We start from the raw sequence: 23288 nt of genomic DNA on the forward strand, positions 1-23288 counted from the left end.
TTCAAGGAGTACAGGAAATTGTGTTTACAGTGTGGATCCAGCCTCCAGTGAGATGACTCCCCTCCCTATGGCTCCGTGGGTGTTCCTTTTTGGCCTCACCATGTCCTGCGTTCTTATGTGGGGAGCAGGAGCAGAGACCCTGCATGCCATCCCTCACCACACATGGTGGAGCGAGCAGGGTCTCCCACATGACATGGGGGCAGGCGGTACATGGGAATTCTACCACTCAATTTTGCTGTGAACCTAAAGCTACTCTAAAAACACACTCTCTTTAATAATGAAAGAAGAAGTCTATTAAGACAAAAACAAAAACCTTTCAACATTTTTAAACAAGGAATGATGTTTAGGTGGTTTTAAAACTGCCCTTTCCCAACATGTTTCCAGCATCCAGTTTATTCACTTGCTTTCAGCATCCAAAACAACATTAGAGTCTTAACTTTTTAAAGAATTTCAAAGTCAATAATTTACCTCACTGTGAATACTTGGAAACAACTCAGCAAAAGCACAGTGGACACTGGGTCCACAGAAGTTGCTGGAAGGAATACAAAGATGTATAAGAGGTCCTTAAACTGATTGCCTCTGCATGGTTACTCCATGTGCAAACCCATCATCTGCTGTGACTCCATCCCAGTTTACAAGCCCCAAGGCTAATGGATATATGAATGCAGGCTAACAGGCAATTTTGTTTAGTGGAAGTGAATAGTCTGTTGTGGAAAATACAGAGAGATGGCTCTGAAATAAGTGAAAAATAGTAAAGTTAAAACAATTTAATGAAGAATTTTAGTGCTTAATGCATTTTTAATGTTTGCTATAATAGTAATAGGAAACCACAGTAGACTATTTTTTTAGATTTTAGCAAAACATTTAGTATAGTAAAAATTTCCCATAAAATAATGTACAGATATTACTATTAATAGTAATATTGATCTCAAAGAATAAGTCAATAAGAGAATTATCTTAAATGTGATAATATTTTTAAATGAGATAATATTTTTCAAATACCATCTTAGTAAATGTTTTTCTTTATTGTGGTAAAATATACATAAAATTTACCATTTTAACTGTTTTAAGGTATACAATTCAGCGGCATTAAGTACATTCACAATTTTGTGCAAGCATCACCATTATTCATTTCCAGAACAATTTTTATCACCCAAAACAGAAACTCTACACCCATTAAACGTTAACTCCCCATTCCTTCCTCCCCCTCACCCCCTGGCCCTGGTAACCTGTAGCCTACTTTGAATTTGATTAGTTTAATCAGACAATATTTGTACTTTTGTGTCTGGTTTATTTCACTTAGCATAATGTTTTCAAGGTTCATTCACACTGTAGCAAATATTAGAATTTCATTTTTTAAGGAGACTAATATTCCCGTGTGTGTGTGTGTGTGTGTGTGTGTGTGTATATACATACATATATATATATATATATATATACATATATATATATATGTATATATATACTTCCTCCTGTTTATCCCTTCATCTGTTGATGAACACAGTAGACTTTTAGTTGATGAGAAACATGATAAATGATGATTTACGAGGACTCCTCTGAAGCTGTGTTTTTCCATATCAGATCTCAGGATATATGATCCATTCTTTTTTTCAAATTTGTGAATTTAATTATTGGAACAGTTTCAGAAAGTTAGGAAAAATGAAATGCAACTTAATGAATCATTCGTGCTGAAAGGAACAAAAGTACATGTCATGGAGATGTTTAGCAGGCCAAAAGTTCACAGATTTTGTAAATGAGCAGTAGAAAACATTTCCTAACCCCAAGCTTCAGCAAAGCTAATAAAACACAACACGATTCTAGTTTGTTTTCTCTCCCAAAGTTCAAAAAGTGGCAAGTCATGCCCCCTGCACAAGACTGCTTTCCAGCGAGCAATCCGGACAGGTCCTAACCTCGAGTAGCTGAGATGGAGCTCCTGGGAATCACTACTCTTGTTCTTATGATTTGTGTCATTTACCTGGTTTTCCTTCTTGTGTGGAAGGGAAGTCAAAAAGGGAGAAGTCTCCCCCCGGGCCCAACTCCCCTTCCCATCATTGGGAATCTGATGCAGCTAAACTTCAGGAACATACCTGCATCTCTCTCCGAGGTAAGGGGGTTTCATTCTGGGACTGGTCAGCTCCAGGTAAGCAGGGTCATCTTTGGGCTCTGCATGAGACCCCTTCACCTCAATCTTTGTTAGTTTGACTCATCATTGAGGTGTTTTGGGGTGTCTGTCTCTGTGTTACAATATAGATACCTCTTTGTTTCCGGACTGGATCACTTTCGAGCAAGTATGTTGACTTGACCTGACATATAGAGGTAGGGTGAATTTTAGCGAATGAGAATATTCTGGGATCAGAACATATTTTAATCGAAAGGCTTCCAGTTCTCAGCATATAACGCTTACCAAAAGGCAAGCCCAGTAAATGTAAACATGCATTAAATGCCCTCTTATATTACTACTACTACTACTACTATTTTACACTAAATGATCTGTGGGATGCTTTGTGATTCTCCTTTCTGATCCCACTCCATTCCCCAACGTCCTTCTCTGACATCCCAGCTCTGCTACCCTAACTGACATTCATTCCTTTGGAAATATGAGAAAAGATATTATCACCATGACTATATTGTGCAAGGATATATACTCCAGAACAGCCTAAATGTCCATTGATGCATCAATAAAAAATATATGTATGTATCTCTGTACACACACATATTAGAATATTATTTAGCCTTAAAGAAAAGGAAATCCTGCTATCTACAATAACATGGATGAACCTGGACGACATTATCCTAAGTATATGTCAGACACAGAAAGACAAATGTTGCATGATCTCACTTACATGTGGAATCTAAAACGGTTAAACTTGTAGAGAGTAAATGGTGTTTGAAAACCATCATGCAATTGTTGGCTGTTTTAGTACTCTATTTTGTTGCCTCTTGGAACAATGCTATCATACATGTATAGGTTCCGGAGTGGGGGGTGGAAGATGAAGGTAAGGGGGATCAAATATATGGTGATGGAAGGAGAACTGACTCTGGGTGGTAAACACACAATGGGATTTATGGATGATGCAATACAGAAGTGTACACCTGAAATCAATGTAATTTTACTAACAAATGTCACCCCAATAAATTTTTTAAAAGTGTATAGGTTCCATCCTTTTTTATACCTGCTTAGTGAGTCTCCCCCAAGCCCTTACCCTGGCTGATTCCTGTTCATCTTTAGTTTAACTTTAAACCTTGCCTCCTCATAGATTCCTGACTTCTCTATTTTTTTAAGTTCTCCCATTATCATCCACAAAGCACATTCTTTATCACTTTCATAGATTTATGCTCAGTTTGTACTGCTATTGTAGTTTGTTTGGCTGTTTACTGCTTGTCACTTTCACTGGACTCTTAAGTTCCATGAGGGCTCCTGAGCTGTGCACAGTATTTGACTCAGGGTAGGTGCTTAGTAAATATCTGCTCAATGGTTACATATTATAAATGAAGGAAAGACTGAATCTGTAACTATACCCTAGGTTAAATTTCTAAAATGGAATTTGTGGGGCAAAGTCTAAGTCACATGTAAATTATTACTTAATTTCTAACGAAGCCTCCAGTGGAAAGATTTCATAATAGCACTTACGCAACTGCTTGCATCTTTTTTCCAGTTAGCCAAGGAGTATGGCCCTGTTTACATGTTATACTTTGGATCCCAGCCCACGGTGGTCTTACATGGATATGAAGTGATAAAGGAAGCTCTGATTCACCAGGGTGATGAGTTCCTTGGCAGAGGACCGTTACCAATTATTACAGATGTCCAAAAAGGACATGGTATGTTTCAAATCAAAATCTGGGTTAATTTTCTTTAGCAAAAAAAATGATTAACTTAATGAATGTTTGTTCTGCCCCAAGCAACCGATTAGATGTGACTGCAATGCAATTCTGATGCTAACTACCTGGAGTTAGTGCAGACGCCATAGGTTTAGGGTATTGTTACAAACAAGATGGCCCTCACTTCAGACGCTAGCCGTTCAGTTCAGAGATCCCCAGGTCATCTATACTTCTGACCAAAAGGCTAGAAATTCAGGGGTCCCCATGACCTGCTCTGGTTCAGTAGTTGGTAGAACTCGGGAAGGTACGATACTTACAGTTTTATTATGTAAAGGACGTAAATGAAGAGACACATAAGGCAAGGTTTGGAAGGATCCCAAATGCAGAGCTTCTGTATGTTCTCCCTAGGAATCAGTGGGGTTACCCTCTTGGCACGTGGATGCGTTCACCAACCAGGAAGCTCACCTGAGCTTTGTTGTCCAGAGTCTTTGGAGGAGCTTCATTATACAGACATGATTGACTGAGTCAGTGGCTACACAAGTCAGCTCAATCTCTAGCTCCCTCCACTCCCTGGAAGTTGAGAGGTCAGACTGATACCTTTTGGTTCAAAACCGCAACCCTTTAAATACAGAGTTGGTCTTTCTGGCACTGCCAGCCCCATCTTGAAACTGTCTAGAGGCCTACTGTGAGTCACTGCATTGTGGTAAACTCAGGTGCTGGCCCAGAGGCTCACCGTGAACAACAGCCGTTTTTAATACTTGGGAAACTTCAAGGGTTCCCTTGTCACAGGAACCGGAGACAAAGACCGGACACATTCTTTTTATTGTACAATAGATGCTCTGATAGCTTTTACCTTACAGAAGTTCCTTGTAAGGTAAATCTGCAAATATGAGTTTCTTTTTATTAACAATGCCCCGCTTTTGATCAAACTCTCTGCCTGAGACAGCCACGCTCAGCTCTGGCTCTGTAGTTCTTGAAGCTTTTATCGATCGCCTGTGTGATATGCACAGGTCATGATGGGTTTTTTTTCTGTGTCTATGAGTTTTTTAATTAATATTTTTATTAGTTTCAGGTGTACAAAACAACATAATAGTTAGACATTTTCACCCCTCAGAAAGTGATAATCCCCCCAATCTATTATCCCTCTGACATCTTATAAAGCTCTTACAATTGACTACATTCCCTGTGCTGTACTTTACATCCCGTGACAAAATATACAGAGGGTGCCAAAAAAATGTATGCACATTTTAAGAGATGTGATCTATGTAGCAGTAGTTCACCATAATCAGAACTGTCTGGGGGCTGATGGTAACCACTTTGAGCACCTCTTGTCATTGCAGAAGTCAAACGTGACTATATATTGAGTATTACAGTTTTTTAAAAAATTAACCTATTCCTTTTTTTTTTTTTAATTGGGAAACAGTGTGTACTTCCAGAACTTTTTCCCAAGTCGAGTTGTTGTCCTTTCAGTCTTAGTTGTGGAGAGCGCAGCTCAGTTCCAGGTCCAGGTGCCGTTGATAGTTGCAGGAGGCGCAGCCCACAATCCTTGGTGGTAGTCCAACAGGAAACCTTGTGGTTGAGAGGACGTGGGTGCTCCAACCAACTGAGCCATCTGGGAGCTCAGCGGCAGCTCAGCTCAAGGTGCCGTGTTTAATCTTAGTTGCAGGGGGCGCTGCCCACCATCCTTTGCAGGAGTCGAGGAATTGAACTGGCAACCTTGTGGTTGAGAGCCCACTGGCCCATGTGGGAATCGAACCTGCAGCCTTCGGAGTTAGGAGCATGGAGCTCTAACCGCCTGAGCCGCCGGGCCAGCCTGGAGTATTACAGTTTTAATACAGTGTTTTCCTTTCTTAAAATATGTATACATTTTTTGGCACCCTCTGTACGAGGTCTGACAATTAAATTTGCAAACTCATCCTAGAAAAAGTGCTACATATCTCATTGCTGAGTATCACTACAGTCACCTTCGAAGTACTCCCCTTGGGAAGCTATGCACTGATGTCAGTGTCTAGTCCACCCTTCAAAGCAAATTTGGAACTCTTTTTCTGGAATGGCCATCAGAGCTGTCATCACATTACCCTCAATGTCCTGAATGTCATCAAAATGTCTTCCTTTCTATATTTCCTTTATCTTCGGGTAAAGAAAGAAGTCACTGGGGGCCAGATCAGATGAGTAGGGAGGGTATTCCAATATAGTTGTTTACTGGCTAAAAACTCCCTCACAGACAGTGCTGTGTGAGCTGGTGCATTGTCGTGATGCAAGAGCCATGAATTGTTGGCGAAAAGTTCAGGTCATCAAACTTTTTCACGCAGCCTTTCAGCACTTCCAAATTGTAAACGTGGTTAACTGTCCAGTTGGTACAAATCCATAATGAATAATCCCTCTGATGAACCCTATGATTTCACTGATATGTGGTATATAAACCAAAAACAACAAAAGAACAAGACAAACAAATGAGAAACAAAAACTCATAGACACAGACAATAATTTAGTGGTTACCAGAGGGTAAAGGGGGTGGGGGAAGGGAGACAAGGGTAAGGGGGATCAAATATATGGTGATGGAAGGAGAACTGACTCTGGGTGGTGAACACACAATGGGATTTATAGATGATGTAATACAGAATTGTACACCTGAAATTATGTAATTTCATTAACAATTGTCACCCCAATAAATAAAAAAAATAATAATCCCTCTGACATCAAAAAAGGTTAGCAACATTGTTGCAACAAGTTCATTAATTTAATTGTCAGACCTCATATATCTTTAATTATAGTCGACATTCAATATTATTTTACTTCAGCTTTAGGTGTACAGCACAGTGGTCAGGCATCTACACAGTCTATGAAGTGATCCCCCTAAGTCCAGTGCCCATCTGGCACCCTACATAATTTCTACAACATTATTGATTATATGCCCCATACTGTATTTCATATCCCTGTGACTATATTGTGACTACCAATCAGTTCATGATGTTATTGTTTAATCCCTGTGATACTCACAGGTCACAGCTTCGGGTTCATAATCCTTAAATCGGTCTTCTCTTTGTTCCTTTTTGATGTTTCAGTCTTAGGGAGATCATTTGCTTGGCAGTTAGCGGCAGCGAACAAGCACTGGCTTTTGAGAGGACGCAATACACGGATGAAACTGATGGTGCATTAAAAGAAATAGGAAATTCAGAATAAGTAACAGGTTTAGTATGGAGGAAGAAATTAAAAAGCACTGGCATGGAACATACTGGGTTCCTCTGCTCCTTTGCTTCTTTTTATTCAGATGGGGCTAACAATTGCTGTGGTAAATTCAGAGGAGACTAGAATTGTAAATCCCATATCGATCTGCTTTGAAGTTGCTTATCCTATCAGAGAAAAGCACAAATAGTATTAAACCACAATTTAGAGGGATATGAAGTTTAAGAACAGATGCTCGGGAAAGGGGTTTGCGACAAAACATGCCATTTTGGACCATTTTGAACAAAACCAAACAGAGGGCCCTTCTTACACTTGGGAATATTCTCCACCTGCCAATGATTCCCCTGCCCCATTCCATCATCTCTGCTCCTATTGACCGGAGCTTGGTTTTTTCCCCCCTTTGTGACAAATATTTCACCCAAACCACAGAACAGGTTGTGCACTTAAATTGCCAGTTGCTGAATCCCTGCTAAGGGGCACTGGTGTTGGTTCAGTGTAGACATAAGAGATCAGCTGTAGGGAAAATCTGACTCCATGATACCAAACACTTCCCTGCTCCTGCTTCTTTTCTAGGAATCCTATTCAGTAATGGAGAGACATGGAAGCAAATGCGACGCTTCTCCCTGATGACTCTGAGGAACTTTGGGATGGGGAAGAGAAGCGTCGAAGAGAGGGTCCAGGAGGAAGCCCAGTACCTGGTGGAGGAGCTCAGAAAAACAGAGGGTGAGTTCCACTGACCATCCCTTAGGGGGCAAAGGGGCTTTCTACAAACACTGCCTCAGTCACAGCTCCTCCTTTGGGTGTCACTCTATGGTCCACAATCTGCTCTATTAATCAGAAAATTGGCTCGGAAAAAAGGGCTGGGAAGAAAACCATCCAGAGCTATTAGTTAGGATTCTCAAATCCTTTAGTTTGGACTCATTTCCCAACTTCAGCTCTTACTGGGTATGTAAACTTGGACAAGTTACTTAATTTCTCTAAGATACAGTTTCTACATCTGAAAAAGGGGGTTAAAAATCAAACCTCAGAATAAGAGTTAAATCATATAGTTTGCAAAACATTTACGCAATATTTAGCATGTGGTAAAATTCTCTGTAATGTTACTTGTTGCTCTTATGACTATCATCATACTCGTATTCATATAACGACATAAGCAAAATTATTAGTAGCATAGTATAATACTATATAACATACAGTATTTGTATTATTAGAAGATGCTTGCATCCCACTTGGGGAAATTTCGAGAAAATAAATTCTATATATAAATCTGAGCAGGAGGGAGTTCTTTTTCTTGAAATCCTGTTGCAGGCTGATGAAAATTCTAAATGTCTTTTTTTCTCACATTAGCTCAGCCCCTTGACCCTACTTTCATCCTCAGCTGTGCTCCCTGCAACATTATCTGCTCCATCCTCTTTAATGAGCATTTCCAGTACGACAATGAGACGTTCCTTTCCCTGATGCATTTGTTAGATGAAAGTTTTAGGAAAATAAACTCTCCATGGAACCAGGTAAGGCCATGGCTGCGCTGCACTCCTGGTTGATCTCATTGGCTCACTGGTAGCTTGCAGAAAGGGGAAAGGACTATGGCCTCCACTGACCTATTCCAGGAACAAAGTGCCAGTGTGAGCATTCATTGTCACCTTCCCTCCATGTATATCAAGTGAATAAGTGCAGTGTCACTTATTCCAGCATCATTGGGAGGTTGCCCTCTGCTTGCCTCTATGGGCTTACTCACACAATAGAAGACAAAATGTGCTCAGTTGCGTATGTTTCTTTAGGCCCCTGCGCCCATTTCTGCCCTTATTACTCGGGGGTTGGCTGAAGGAGATGGGACGGGAACCCTGTCCTGTGTGTAATGGTCATCCCCCCTTCTCTTGCTCTTGGAAGCTGGAGGAAGGGATTCTGCCCGGCCAGACCACACACAGGATGAGGCGCTCCACTTGGAAACTCGGGTTCCTCTTCATAAATGGAATCTCCAGTGTATGTTCTATCCCATGTTTAGATGTACAATCTATGGCCAGGACTCATAAGGCATCTCCCTGGAGAGCACAGAGCATTTGCAAAACGGCTTGAGAGTGTTAAACATTTCATTCTGAAAAAAGTGAAGGAGCATCAGAAGTCGCTGGATCTTAGTAACCCTCAGGACTACACTGACTCTTTCCTCAGCAAGATGGAGCAGGTACTGTATCTTATCATCCCGTGGGAGTGCATGAGGGCAGTCACCCCATGTAGGTATTTCTTGATGTTTTGATTCTCATGGCAATGGGGTACACTATTATCAGTAATAATAGAAATTCAAAAATAGTCCAAAGCCCTCTTTTTCCTTTGTATTTCCATTTACTTCCTACACGTAGGCATTAGCACCTATGTATTCTCAGTACACATTTACGATGAGCCCCATGATACGCGCACTTACGTCTAAGTGCATGTTTCTGAACTTATATTCACCTTGGGTTGGATGAGACACACATACATTTTGCTCTACACATTACTTACACATACACAGTCAGCCATTTTTGCTACTGTGCTTCCCAGATAGCCTGTCATAAATCAATGCATTATAAAAAATGGATTGTGTTTTCTTACAGAAACAATTTTATTCCTTGAAATTGGTAGTAGATAAAGATCCTAAAGCAAAGACATTATATATTAACCATGAGTGGTATTAAAATTATTGAATAGCAAGTATTCACACAGCCACCAGTCCTCACGCTGTCACTGAACATAAAATACCATCATGACTGCTCATGAGCACATCAGTACAAAAACAGCGAAGGCTGTGACCAGCAATAAATTTTTTTTTAATAAATTTTTTTAAAAAGGTATTAAGTGTATAAACATATACAGCCACTTAAAATACAAAAATTATTCTTTGGTACCTATAAATTATTCTTTGATCCCTATAAAATTAAATATAAATATAAATATAAAATATAAATATATATAAATATAAATATAAAATAAAATTAATTGTTTATTCAAAGGTCGCCCAAATATATATAAATGAAAGAAAAATACCACTCAATTATACATAAATATACAAATTATGGCAAACAATTAATAATAATATCTTTAGTCTTCTTAAGCTCTAGAGGGATGATTTGGATAGCCTGGTTTCCTTAGAAAACATGTCTAAGGAAGGTGTATTGATGTTCCTTTCACTTCTCAGAAATTTCCCCGGAATCAGTACAGGCATTCCAACTCATTCCACTTGCCAAGGACGTACATCAAAAGACCCAAGTTTGTTGTCGGCTTTCAGAGAACTAGATGTTTGGGAAAATAGGAAAACAAACAAACAAAAAAAACCCATAGCTAGGCTATTAATTCAATCATTCAAAATTTTTATTGAGCACCAACTATCTATTAGACATGGTGCTTGGTAAAAGGAATAAAATAATGAATCAAATAATACCCTGCAATTTTCTCTCATAGCACTTGTCACAGTGTAAGGAAATATTCTCCTACATTCTCCTCTACGATGTATCTGCCGAGAGGGCTGGGGCAGTGTCGATTTTCCACACTTTGTGGAAATCATCCAACAACTAGCACAATGTCTAGAATATTACAGATGCACAATAAGTATTGAATAAATTTGCTAATTAATTAATAAAGGTACAGGCCTTGACTTAACGGAGTTTACAAGTCTAGTGCAATGGTTATCGAAACGAGCAGGAAGAATGAAGTGCTAACAGGGGAAGTACAAATTGTTCCCGGAGAACGTGACAGAAGCACTGTTGCTAGTCAGATGTGAGTGATGGAGGGACTTCTACACCAAGGCCCACTGGGTACATCCCTGTGTATGCAGGTGACAACTGAGCTGAGAGCTGAAGGCTGAAGAGGGGTTATTGGTGTAAAGATGGCACAGAAAAATATCCCAGGAAGAAAAACAAGATGTGTAAAGGCACCGAGGTAGAAGGGAGCTTGGGAATATGAGGGGTAGCAAGAAAGCCAGTATGACTGGAAGGGAAGGCAGGAGAGAGCGGCGGGGCAGAAGCTGAAGCAGCAGCAGATCAGCACAGCAGGCAGATCATTCATTCAGGGCCTGGCAGGCCCTATTAATTAGGTCAGTTTTTATCCTACCCTGTTTCCCCAAAAATAAGACCTAGCCGGGCAATCAGCTCTAGTAAATAGCAAATAGGAAATCGTTTGCCAGGTCTAAGCACTGTATAAAGAATGATCGTATTTTGTGATGTGGAGGACATATTGGAGGGGTCAACAGTGGATGCAGAGAGGACAGCAAGGAATTGCCTGAGGGTGAGTTTCCTGGCTGCAGAGCCTAAAATAGGGATTTGTATGAAAGTGATTTCTTAAGGGAGTTCCATTAGGAAAAAACTTGTATGTGAATAAGAGAAACAGGAGGGGAAAGGGGAAAAGTTTCCAGGAGGGGAAAGAGGAAAAGTTAAACATAGATGCAGTTTCATGTTAAATCTAGTCTCTGCCTGATCCTATAAAGGGCTGTAGAGAAAAACTGCAGTGCAGAGTGTGTCAGGCCCTGAGGCAAAGGAGCTGGGTTTTTGTATTGCTGCACCCATTAGTCACTGACCACCGGCAGCCCCATGATGGTGGTGTTTGGGGCTGATGAAGTCCCAGGCATCTCCTGGCAATGTGGCTCCCTCCAGTGCCCAAAGGACTCCTCCAAGAAAGTTGGAGACTGGGCCATAGCCGCTGGAGATAGGTGACCTGAACCAGTAAAGGAACCTAGGCCTGGCACCTATACCATCTTCTACATGAAACTATTGCAGTAGCCCAAGGCGAGATGATGGCCATAGGCACTGGTGGTAAGATGGAAAGATGTGGATAGATTTGAGAGACATGTAGGAGGTACAATTAACTAACAGTATTGGTGGTGAGCTGGGAAATGCAAGAGTTGAGATGCTAGGTTCCTGGTCTCCCTAACTGGTGGAGGTTAGGGCCATTCACCAATACTGGAAACACTGGAAGGGGGCCATGGGTATGTTCACATACATACCAAAGCCTTGAGAGTCACTGAACTAAGTTAGAGGAAGAGACGAAAGGAAAGTTGATGTACCAATGTCTAGATTTCAACCATTCCTTCTTCTTCTCCTTTCCATGTCTGTTTTCCTGTAAGATAACTATCAGTAGAGATGAATAGAAACTTCTAAAATTGTTTCTGCTTTCCTCTAAGTTTTATTCCATTCTGTTTTAATATTAAATCTCTATAACCTTACTACACAATAGATTTGGGTTGTGTTAAGAATTAAATAAAATGGTAGAGTCTATCCTACTTAGTGAAATGATAGAGTTAGAGCATAAATAAAATATATGCTAATATTTCCATTTTCTCCCTCTCTTCACCAGGAAAGACTTTTAAAAACTAACTGGACTTTTTGTTTTGAGGGAGTTATTTTAAATACTCAATATTCTTGATTTGAGATAAAGGCAGTAAGGACTATAAGTAGGAAGTGACAATGTGCCTAAAAATTTGGACATCCATATGAAGGAATCATTCTGTTTTGAAATGAATAGGAGAGACACATTATAAAGAAATTAAGTGAAGATAACTTTCATTCAGCGCTTTCAAAATGAAGCTAATTTTGAAAAAAGTACCCTAATATTTTCCTCAAATTTAAAAACCAATGGTATTAAAAGCCCACCAAAAAATAATAATCAATGAAACTAATCTAAAGGTGGTAGAATAATTTAAATAGAAATAAAAATATTTAATAACAAAAGAATAATAATAGAAATATAAAACTTTTATTAACTAGTGTTATAGCATTAAACATTCATTTATTCAACAAATTCTTAGGGTCAGTTATAATGCCAGGTATGGAGGATATATCAACAAAGAAGACTTAATCTTTATTGTTTATTATTATTATTATTAGTTTCAGGTGTACAAAACAGCATACTGATTAGACATTTATTCATCTCACAAAGTGGTAACCCCAACAAATTTACTACCCCCCTGACATCATACATAGCTATTACAATACCATTGACTCAATTCCCTGTGTTGTACTTTATATCTCGTGATTATATATATTTTAAATTATAGTTGACATTCAATATTATTTTATATTAGTCTCAGGTATATAGCATAGTGGTTAGGCATTTATTTAATTTATGAAGTGATACCCCAGATAAGTCTAGTACCCATCTGACACCATAAGATAGTTTTTACAATATTATTGACTCTATTCCCCACTGTATTTCACATCCCCGTGACTATTTTGTGACTTCCAATTTGTATTTCCTAATCCTTTTATCTGTCTTACCCAACCCCACTGCCCTCCCATCTAGCACCCTTCAGTTTGTTCTCTGTATCTATGAGTCTATCTATTTTTACTTTTGTTTGCTCGTTTATTCTGTTCTTTAGATTCCACATACCAGTATAAGTGAGATCACATGGTATTTGTCTTTCTTAGTCTGACTTATTTCACTTAACATAATACCCTCTAAGTCCATCCATGTTGTAGCAAATGGTAAAATTTCATTCTTTTTGTGGCAGAGTAATACTCCATTATATATGTGTACCATGATTTCTTTATCCAATTGCCTATTGATGGGCATTTCAATTATCTCCATATATATCTTATCTGTTGTGAATAGCGTTGTAGTAAACATAGGGATACATGTATCTTTTCAGATTAGTGTTTTGGGTTTCTTTGAGTAAATATCCAGGAGTAGAATCGCTGGGTCATAAGGTAGTTCTATTTTTAATTTTTTGAAGAAACTCCATACTGTTTTCCATAGTGGCTGCACCATTTCGCAATCCCACCAACAGTACACAAGGGTTCCCTTTTTTCCACATCCTCGCCAGCAATTGTCGTTTGTTGATTTGTTTGTTGATGATAACCATTCTGACCGGTATGAGGTAATATCTCATTGTGGTTTTCATTTGCATTTCTTTGATAATTAGTGACATTGAGCTAATCTTATGTATGTCCTCTTTGGAGAAATGTCTGTTCAGGTCCTCTATCTATTATTTAATTGGATTGTTTCTTTTTTTGGTGTTAAATTGTGTGAGATTTTTATAAATTTTGGGTATTAACCCCTTATCAGATGTATCCGGCAAATATCTTCTATTCAGTAGGATAGCTTTTCATTTTGTTGATGGTTTCCTTTGCTGTGCAAAAACTTTTTAGTTTGATGTAGTCCCATTTGTTTGTTTGTTTATTTATTTATTTATTTTTGTTTCCCTTGCCCAAGGAGATATATCAGTAAAACTATTACTAAGGATAATGTCTGTGAGTTTACTTCCGATACTTTCTTGTAGGAGTTTTATGGTTTCAGGTCTTACATTTAAGTCGTTAATCCATTTTGAGTTTATTCTTGTATATGGCATAAGAAAGTGGTCCAATTTTATTTTTTTGCATGTATCTGTCCAGTTTTCCCAGCACTATTTATTGAATAGACTGTCTGTACCCCAGTGTAAAATCTTGCTTTCTTTGTCATAGATTAATTGGCCATATAGGCATGGATTTATTTCTGGGCTCTCTATTCTGTTCTTCTAAGTCTGTGTAAGTGAAGGAAACTACCAGCCATGAACCAGTGATTTCTCTACATTGTTCTCGCATACATTTTATCATCTGGTCTTTTTCATTAAATATAATAAAAGAAGATACCGTTCATTAAGTATTTGTATATATGAAGCATTGTTCCAAGAGCTTCTACCCATTAACTCTTTTGATCTTTATAATAAGCCTAGGGTGTACGTTCTATTTTTTATCCCAGTTTCACAGATGATGAAACTGAGTAAAGAGTAAAAGTAATTTGCTTAGGGCCCACATCTGTTCAATGACTAACCTGGGATTGAAACCAGAAGTTTCGATTCCATGACTGATGTTTTTTATCCACTACATGAAAGTGCACAAAATGAAATCTTTTAGTAGTAAAAGAGAATGATTGTGGAGCTCTGATAAGCCATTTCCTTCTTTTTAACTCATGTAGCCATTAACTCTACCATCTACAGGAGAAACACAACCCAGTGTCTGAATTTAACTTGGAGAACCTGGCAATCTGTGGATCAAATTTGTTTACTGCAGGAACACAGACAACTGGTATTACCCTGAAATACGGACTCCTACTCCTAATGAAGCATCCAGAGGTGAAAGGTACAGCAAATTTTTTAGTGACCAAATAAAACATAAGATCCTGGCACTAGATGAAAATGGGAAGGTGCTGCCGACAGTAAGTACTTTCCTTTCTCTGGGCTGCCTTGTAGAGCATCATGCAAAGGGCCATCCATGTGGTTTTGCTTTGTAGATCAGAATTCTACCTAATGATGCTGACATAGAAAAGACAACTTTAAGAACTCAAAGGTGGTCATTTAAGTTGAAAAACAGAGGAGCTTCTGAATCCCAACTCTTATATATCAGACGCAATGCCAAAGATGAGCCCTATTTAAATGAGGGACCAATGGGTCCCCATACTGGATTCTCATTCTAGACCTACCGATACCTAGCTGTGACCTCAAACAAATGATTTCATCTTGCAGGCCTCTGTTTTCTCATCTTGAAAAATGGACCTGGCTCCTTACAGGGGATTATTAGCTCTGATATAATTTAAAATTTAAAAATAAAATTACAGTAGCTCGATTTTTCTCAAGCACATTCTCAGAGCACAGGCCTTAGGAAGCCAGTGTTTATATTGCTCAACAAAATGGTACAAAATGGTGTTTGCATTCCCACAAAACATGTAGGAGAATGGATGAAGCTGACAAAGGAGATGCTCCCACTAGAAGATTAAACATTTTCCCTTTACTGTTGTTTTGCCAGGGATCATGGAATAAAGGACCTTGCCACAAAGGTCCTCTCCTCACCGGTACATGAGAACAAACCAATTAAGGCAGGAGGCTGTGAACATAGTTGACCCACCTTTTATGTTTCCTTCAGCAAAGTCTCTGGTATTTTGCAGACAAATTAAAAATAGAAATTCCATCAGGAGCAGAGTAATGGGCTATTTAGCAACATATCTTTGATTTTGTTTGGAAACCTTTTCCAGGCCACTTTCTATTGAATATTGCAAGCATTTCAGGTAATTTCCAGGTGTCCAGGGAACATCCCTTGCATAGCATTCATGATTCATGTCTCTGCAGCCAAAGTTCATGAAGAAATCGACCGCGTGATTGGACGCAACCAAATGCCCTGCATGAAGGACAAGATGAGGCTTCCCTACACAGAGGCTGTGGTGCATGAGATACAAAGATACATCTCCCTCCTGCCTTCTAGTTTGCCCCATGCTGTGATCCGGGACACGAAATTCAGACAATACGTCATCCCCAAGGTTAGATGTGTCTGGGAAAACTGACTGGGAGAGAAATGGTGGCATGGTAACTCGGTGGGGCCTGTGAGAGCCTCTCAGTTCTATTTCAGGAGGAGAGGCAGTCAAGTGTCATGAAAAGAACACAAGGTCAGAGTCAGATGGCCTGGGTTTCAAAACTGTCGCTGTCATGCAGTGCACCATCTGTCACCTCTGCAGCCCTGTCTCTGCCTTTTTTGAATGGGAGAGACTGACCTGAGGTTTCCAAGTCCTACTATTCTCTTATAGAATATATTGAGGGAGCAGTGATTTCTATTAATGAGAATCTTATGGGAACTGAAATCTGATTTTTCATGATGGATTATGAAAAAGGGGAAGAAATGAAAAATGTGTCTATAGCTCTAAGGTAATCAAACCTTAGAATTGTCAACCTTCTTTAACCTGAATTCTCTCCTTCCGGGACCTCACATACAGGAGATTTGGGATATTACCACCCCTAACAGTTACCATTTGTAGAACACTTAGCATTCACCAAAATCTTTCCGTGCATACTAGGGATGTAGGCAGTCTTCTGTAGTGATTAGGAGCTTGGGTTTTACATTTAAAAAGTTCCAGAGCATTGAACAGGAAGAAAGGTGCCAACCCTGATCAAAATACTACAAAACAGAATCAAAATACTACAAAACAGAATAAAAATACTGCAAGTATTAGTGTAAAAGTCTATTAACACATTAAGTCTAGCATCACATTAAAAACAATACAACACCAACAAGCTTAAGACAATCAGGAACATAGGAATGGTCTAACACCAGGAAATCTAATTTCCTGGTGTTAGACCATTCCTATGTTCTAGTTTTCTTATTTGTATAGAAAATACTTTTGATAATATTCAATATCCATTTCTAATTTTTTAACCCTTAATAAAATAAGAATTGATAAATAGCTCTTTAGCCAGAAAATAGTATTTCCCAAATCATGCTTGTTGATGAAAGACTAAAAGCATTCCCATTAATATTAGGAATAAGACAAGGCTATCTACAATTACTAATATCACTTAAGTAGAATTATAAAAAAGTAATAAGGGATAAAAAATTTTAAAGGAAGAGGCAAAATTGTAAATGATATAATTGTACATGGAAAATATAAGAAAATTAGCAGAAGCACCCCTGCAAAAATAGAATTATTCAGTGGTTAGGTACAAATGTATTATTTTTTAAAAATCAGTTTCCACCTATATAAAATAAAAGCTATTTAAAGAATATAAGAAGACAAGTTTTCATTAATAAAAACGAAGATAAAGTACTTAGGAATAAACTAAATAAAGAAATTTAAGATCTGTAGAAAGAAAACTTTAAAATGTTAATGGGAGATATAAAATGTTTGAATAGATTATTACTCTGTTTGGGTAGGAAGAGAACAGTTATCCCAAAATCAATCTATACATCTATGAGATCTCAATGAAAATATCAACCAGATTTTTTTTTAGAACTAAATTAACAGGTCCCAAATTTGATATGGAAAATAAAAAACAGGGACAGGTCCTACCAAATGTTATAATATCAAGTCACAGTAATTAAAGCAGTGTAATACAGCCTTCTTGAATAGATCAATTAAATAAAGTCTAGAAATAAACTTAATTATACATGGAAACTTAGTACATAACAAAGTTGGCTTCTTCCTTGTACGATAGAGAGAAAATATGGATTATTCTATAGAAGTTGGAAAACTCCTGGGGGAAGTGGAAAAAAAATAGCAATAGATCCCAACCTCACACTTTACATGACAATTTATTTTTGGTGTCTCAAATATATACACATAGAATATTAAACTGTAAAAGTACTGAGGATAAAAGCAATATTTTTTTATTTATTATTAGTTTCAGGTATACAAAACAATGTAATAGACATTTATACCCTTCATAAAGTGATAATCCCCCCAATCTATTACTCCTCTGACATTGTATACAGCTGTTACTATACCATTGACTATATTCCCTATGCTGTACTCCACATCCCAAGACCATATATATATATATATACACACACACATATATATTTATTTATAGTTGACATTCAATATTATTCTACTTCAGCTTCAGGTGTATAGCGCATTGGTCAGGCATCTACACAGTCTATGAAATGATCCCCCCGGTAAGTCCAGTACCCATCTGGCACCCTACATAATATTTACAACATTATTGATTATATTCCCCATACTGTATTTAATAACTTTTTTTTGAGAATTTCAGAATGACAAACGACTTTCTAACATTGACCAAAGGAAAGAGGAATGAAGGTCATACATTTAACAATAGATAAATTTGGTTATATGTTAATAAGCAAAATCTGCCTAGAAAAAGAAGCAAAGTCGAAAGACAAATGACAAACTGAGAGAAAAGTTTGCATAGTTTATAAGACCAAAAGACTAATTACTGAAAAATAAAATGAACTCCTACAGTCAGTATGAACAAACCCCAAAACTAACAGATACAGTGCAAAAAAAATAAAATTAATATTTGAGTAAAAGTAATTACAAATGGTTTTTAAATGTGTAAAAATATACTCACACAACAAAATATATTGAAAATAAAAATGATAAAGAAACATGTTTTTACTTATCATAGTATGTTGTCAGACTATGAAAATACTAGTAGTAGTTTTGCTAGTAGTATAAATTGGTGTAACCTCTGTGGAAGGCGATGTGGTAATATCTATGAAAATTCAAAACACACATGCAGTTTGAAGAGTAGCTCCACTAATAGGAATTTATCTTTTGTGTGTATTTCCCCCAAAATAAGAATATTCATTGCAGCAATATTTGTGATATTTGAAGATTGGAAAATCCCCAAATGTTCATTTTAAAAGGACTTTAAAAATTCCTTTCTTTCTGTAAAGTGGAATACTAAGCAAGCTATAGCATACTATAGGGTGCTACTATTTGTGTGAAAATCGTGGAGGCCGTATATATCTCCTCCTTTTTAATCCGTAAGATCCCTCCCAAAGGAAAGGTCCTAAAATGGTAATTGTGATTACAGCAAGAAGGAAACCAGGGGAGTTGAGGATCAGAAGAGAGACTTATTTTCACTTTATACCATTTTGTACATTTTTTTGTATTTAATTCTTAAATTATGTTTAAGGAAATACAAAACAAAGTAAAAAGGGATAAAGGAAGATTTCACTGAAATAGTAATGCTCAATAGGATCAGCTAGAACTTGGGTCAAATTCTAACCATGCCGTTTGCTAAAAGTATAACCTCACGGAAGTTATTTTTTCCTCTGAATTGCAAATTCCTCACTTATACAATTGAACAAAAAGAGAGCCTACTGGATATGGCTGAAGTAAGAATTAAATATGATTTATAAACAGATTGGCACAGTGTCTTGTAAATGTGAAGCATCCAATATAAATGGTAGTTATCAGTATTATTTTGTCATTTAAGCCTGTGTTTTTGTTACCCCACCCCATTTTACAACTGAGGAAAGTGGAGTCTGATTCAACAGATTCAAGATTTCATTTCTCATTTTCTTTCATTCATACCCGAAATCAGAAGAGCAAATCATGAAAAAGTAGGCGTTTCTGATTCGTGGCAGCAATTCTAGTAAAGCTTATATCTAGACAACGTGGATTGCAAATCCGCATTTGTCAGCAACACCTGATTATTGCACATTGGCCATAACATCATTCTTCCCAAAGAGAACCATCCAATTATTTGATAAAACATACTGTATGATAGTGTGTGTAAAATAGCCATAACTCAAGACAATCATTCACCAGGCAAGCTTAAGTGTGCTCAGTCCTATTCAATCCACTATCGTTAAGAGCGTTAGCCTTATTTATGAAGCAGATCAGACATGATAAAGGATCACTCCTCTCTCCGCTTCTTGGTTACAGGGCACTACTATATTTCCAATGTTGTCTTCGGCCATGTATGATTGCAAGGAGTTTCCCAATCCAGAGAAGTTTGACCCAGGCCACTTTTTGGATAAAGATGGCCGCTTCAGGAAATCAGAATACTTCATGCCTTTTTCCATTGGTAAATACAAATAAATACATCCAAAGCATACATGTGAACATTTTGGACATTTAGCTTCACTGAATTTATGGCATAGCTAAGTAATCCAGTGATGATAGCAAATGTTACAACCTGCCAAATCTGAATGGAGCCATTTAAGTCTGTACACTAGTAGGATTAGATAGATCACCCAAGGACCATTTTGTTGTTGGGTGATTGAGTATAATGCCAGTTTTTAAATAAACCAAAACCAGTCAATCCAATTCAAATGTCACCTATTACCCGATGACAAAAGGGACCTGCTTTTGTAAACTTTTATCTGTTGATCTCCCCTTTGTAATACTGACTTTTCCAAAACAAGTGTACAAGTTTTTTTCTTCTTTTTAAATTATTAACGATTATTAACTTTCTGATTCTTAGAGCCAGAGGACATCAGAGAAACTTTGGCCACTTCATATTCTTTCTTCCCCTCTGAAATTTGAGCCCCGCATATCCTGCCTCTTTGCAAGAGCTGATTGGCTCCCAGTTACTATTTCCCATAAGGTCATAAAGACAGTTTAGGATTGGTCAGCATACATTCTTTTTCCTTGTTCTCTTATTTAATCATTGAATTAGTATTTTCAAAAATTAGTTATATGTTTTGTTTCTAATTATGATGATAATAAGCATTCAACATAAAAAAAATGGAAAAAGCAGAAAAAAAGAGAAAAATTATCTGCTATTTCACCCTACAAAAATAAGCACTGTTAGTATCTTAGTGTGTATACATGAAACAATTGTTTAGGTATACATAATAGATGAATATTTTAAAATAATATTTGGTTCATTCTGTACAATGTATTCGATAACTTGCTTTCATTTAATCTGTTGTGATAAAAGACAATGTGGTATTAAATAATCTTCCACATAAACATATTTAGGTTGCATTGTATGATAGGTGCACAAGGATTTATTTCATTAATCCATTACAGATGGATGTCCAGTTTTCACCTAACTCATGAGTATCATAAATAACAACGCAAGTGCCATCCTAATAGGTGAATCTCTAATTCCTGCAGTTAAATCCCCAGAAGGAGAACTACTGAATTAAAGGGTGAAAACTTCTTTAGAGAGTTTTGATAAGTACCAACAAATATCTCTGTACTGATTTATTGTCCGTGGGTAGTTGATCAGCATTCCCTTTTCTGATTGTATTTAAATATGAACTACTGTATTTGAATTTGGAACGCGCTAACGGAAATGTTTCCTCCTTCCAGGGAAACGGGCCTGTGTTGGGGAGTCCCTGGTCCATATGGAGCTGTTCCTCTTCTTTACCACCATTCTGCAAAACTTTTCCCTGAAGCCCCTGCTGGAGCCCGAGGAACTAGAGACCAAACCCCTTGTTTCTGGGTTGATGAATATCCCACCACCTTTCAAGCTGTGCTTTGTTCCTAGATAAAAATTGTTTCGCTTTTAACGATTTAAATCAAAGCAATTGCTTTTTCCTCTTGCTCTCTTGTACCTCACCCCCACCCCAATAGTTTATCTCTTGATTTTAAATACTGCCTAGGACAGAAACACTATTCACTAATAACTCGATGGATATTTGTTTAAATCTACAAACCCTACGACAAAAAAGGAGCGGGGTCCTGAAAACTCCAAGGGTGCAAACAATATATTTGTACCCTGTATGTTTTTTTATAAATCATGCTCCAGCAGAACCAAGAGCAGGCCCACACAAAGCCTTTGTCAGGGATAAGCAGCAAATAGCGGAGCCTTCACTCTTTCTGTAGCTTTGGAGATATGCTGGTTTTCTGTAGTTTTTTTTAAAACAGAGAAATTAGTATAATGGCCTATATGTACTATTTCCATTTCCAATTGAAAGCACTCATGATTTCTGCCACACTCACAAAATAAATCCTTCCACAATAGATTTTCTTTGTACATTTGACTTTATTTCAAGTCTCAAAAATGTCTTTCCTTGAGTTAGGGCACTCTACTGTTAGAATACAATAAATAGATAAAATTAAATGATAACCTCCGATCACAAATCTCTCCCTGCCCCACCCCATCTCTCCCTGCCCCACCCCCATCTCTTTGCAACTGTGGGTTTGCATGGGACTCAAAGAGCCTCCTCAGATAAGAAGTCAAACCATGTCCACAGCTAGGACTCAGACAAGCTGTATCCTATTCAGAAAGAGGTGAGAGGCGGGGCTGAGGGTTGGAGAGCAATAGAGCCCATTACAAGGAAAGACTGAGTATTCCCAAGAGAACAGTGACCCAGAAAATAGCTGCAACCACTGCCCCAGCAGGGGTCCAGTGGGATTCTGTGAACAGCAGCTGCCACAAAGGGTGGCACAAATACCAGCAGGCAACCCAGCCTCTAGGGACACAGGGAGGAAAAGGAGCTCTAAAAGTAGAGCTGAGCTTCTGGGTAAATACCCAAAAGAATTAAAAGCAGGAGCTAGAAAAGATATTTGTATACCCATGTTCCTATAAACATGATTCACAATAGCCAAAAAGTAGAAACAACCCAAATGTCCATTGATGGATGAATGGATAAACAAAATGTGACATTTGTTCACATGGAATATTATTCAGCCTTAAAAAAGGAAGGATATATGTTCTGACATGCTGCAGCATGGATGAACCTTAAAAACACCATACTAAGTGAAAAGCCAGACACAAAATGCCACATATTGTATGATTCCATTTGTATGATTCCATTTATATGAAATATTCAGAGTAGGCAAACCCATATAGAGATAGAGAAGTGGTTGCTTAGGGCTAGAAAGGGACTACAAATGGGCACAGGGTTTTCATGGGGGGGTGAGGAAAGTATTCTAAAATTAGATTGCAGTGACGATTGAACAGCTCTGTATATTCTAAAAACCACTGAACTCTACACTTAAATGGGTGAATTTTATAGTATGTGAATTATATCTCAAAAAAGCTGTTTTTTCAAAATATGAATATATGCACAAGCACAGAATCATTAATAATCAGCACAAATTGTCCTGATAAAGTAGAAGCATGATAACTGGTAAAGTACTTTATGGCTCACAGG

At 37.8% G+C, this 23288-nt stretch overlaps 2 protein-coding genes across 3 annotated transcripts in view; both read left to right on the forward strand.

The window, feature by feature from the left end:
• The first annotated feature begins 1813 nt into the window (after nt 1-1813).
• On the forward strand, nt 1814-22422 carry LOC308508003 (cytochrome P450 2C23-like). Its single transcript, XM_081074150.1, has 9 exons — nt 1814-2104; nt 3657-3819; nt 7579-7728; nt 8353-8513; nt 9008-9184; nt 14942-15083; nt 16067-16254; nt 20122-20263; nt 21499-22422. Exons 1-9 carry the CDS (start codon nt 1925-1927, stop codon nt 21678-21680), a joined length of 1485 nt encoding a protein of 494 aa, XP_080930276.1. The 5' UTR covers nt 1814-1924; the 3' UTR covers nt 21681-22422.
• Nucleotides 22011-23288, forward strand: part of CPN1 (carboxypeptidase N subunit 1) — a gene marked incomplete at its 5' end in the record, with an annotated part of 35884 nt that continues 34606 nt past the window's right edge. Inside the window, one exon of one of the 2 annotated variants that reach the window (XM_081074155.1) lies at nt 22011-22422. The remainder of the gene's footprint in view (nt 22423-23288) is intronic. The other variant, XM_081074152.1, reaches the window with a different exon arrangement.

Source organism: Rhinolophus hipposideros, assembly GCF_964194185.1.
Source record: "Rhinolophus hipposideros genome assembly, chromosome: 15".
NCBI lineage: Eukaryota > Metazoa > Chordata > Mammalia > Chiroptera > Rhinolophidae > Rhinolophus > Rhinolophus hipposideros.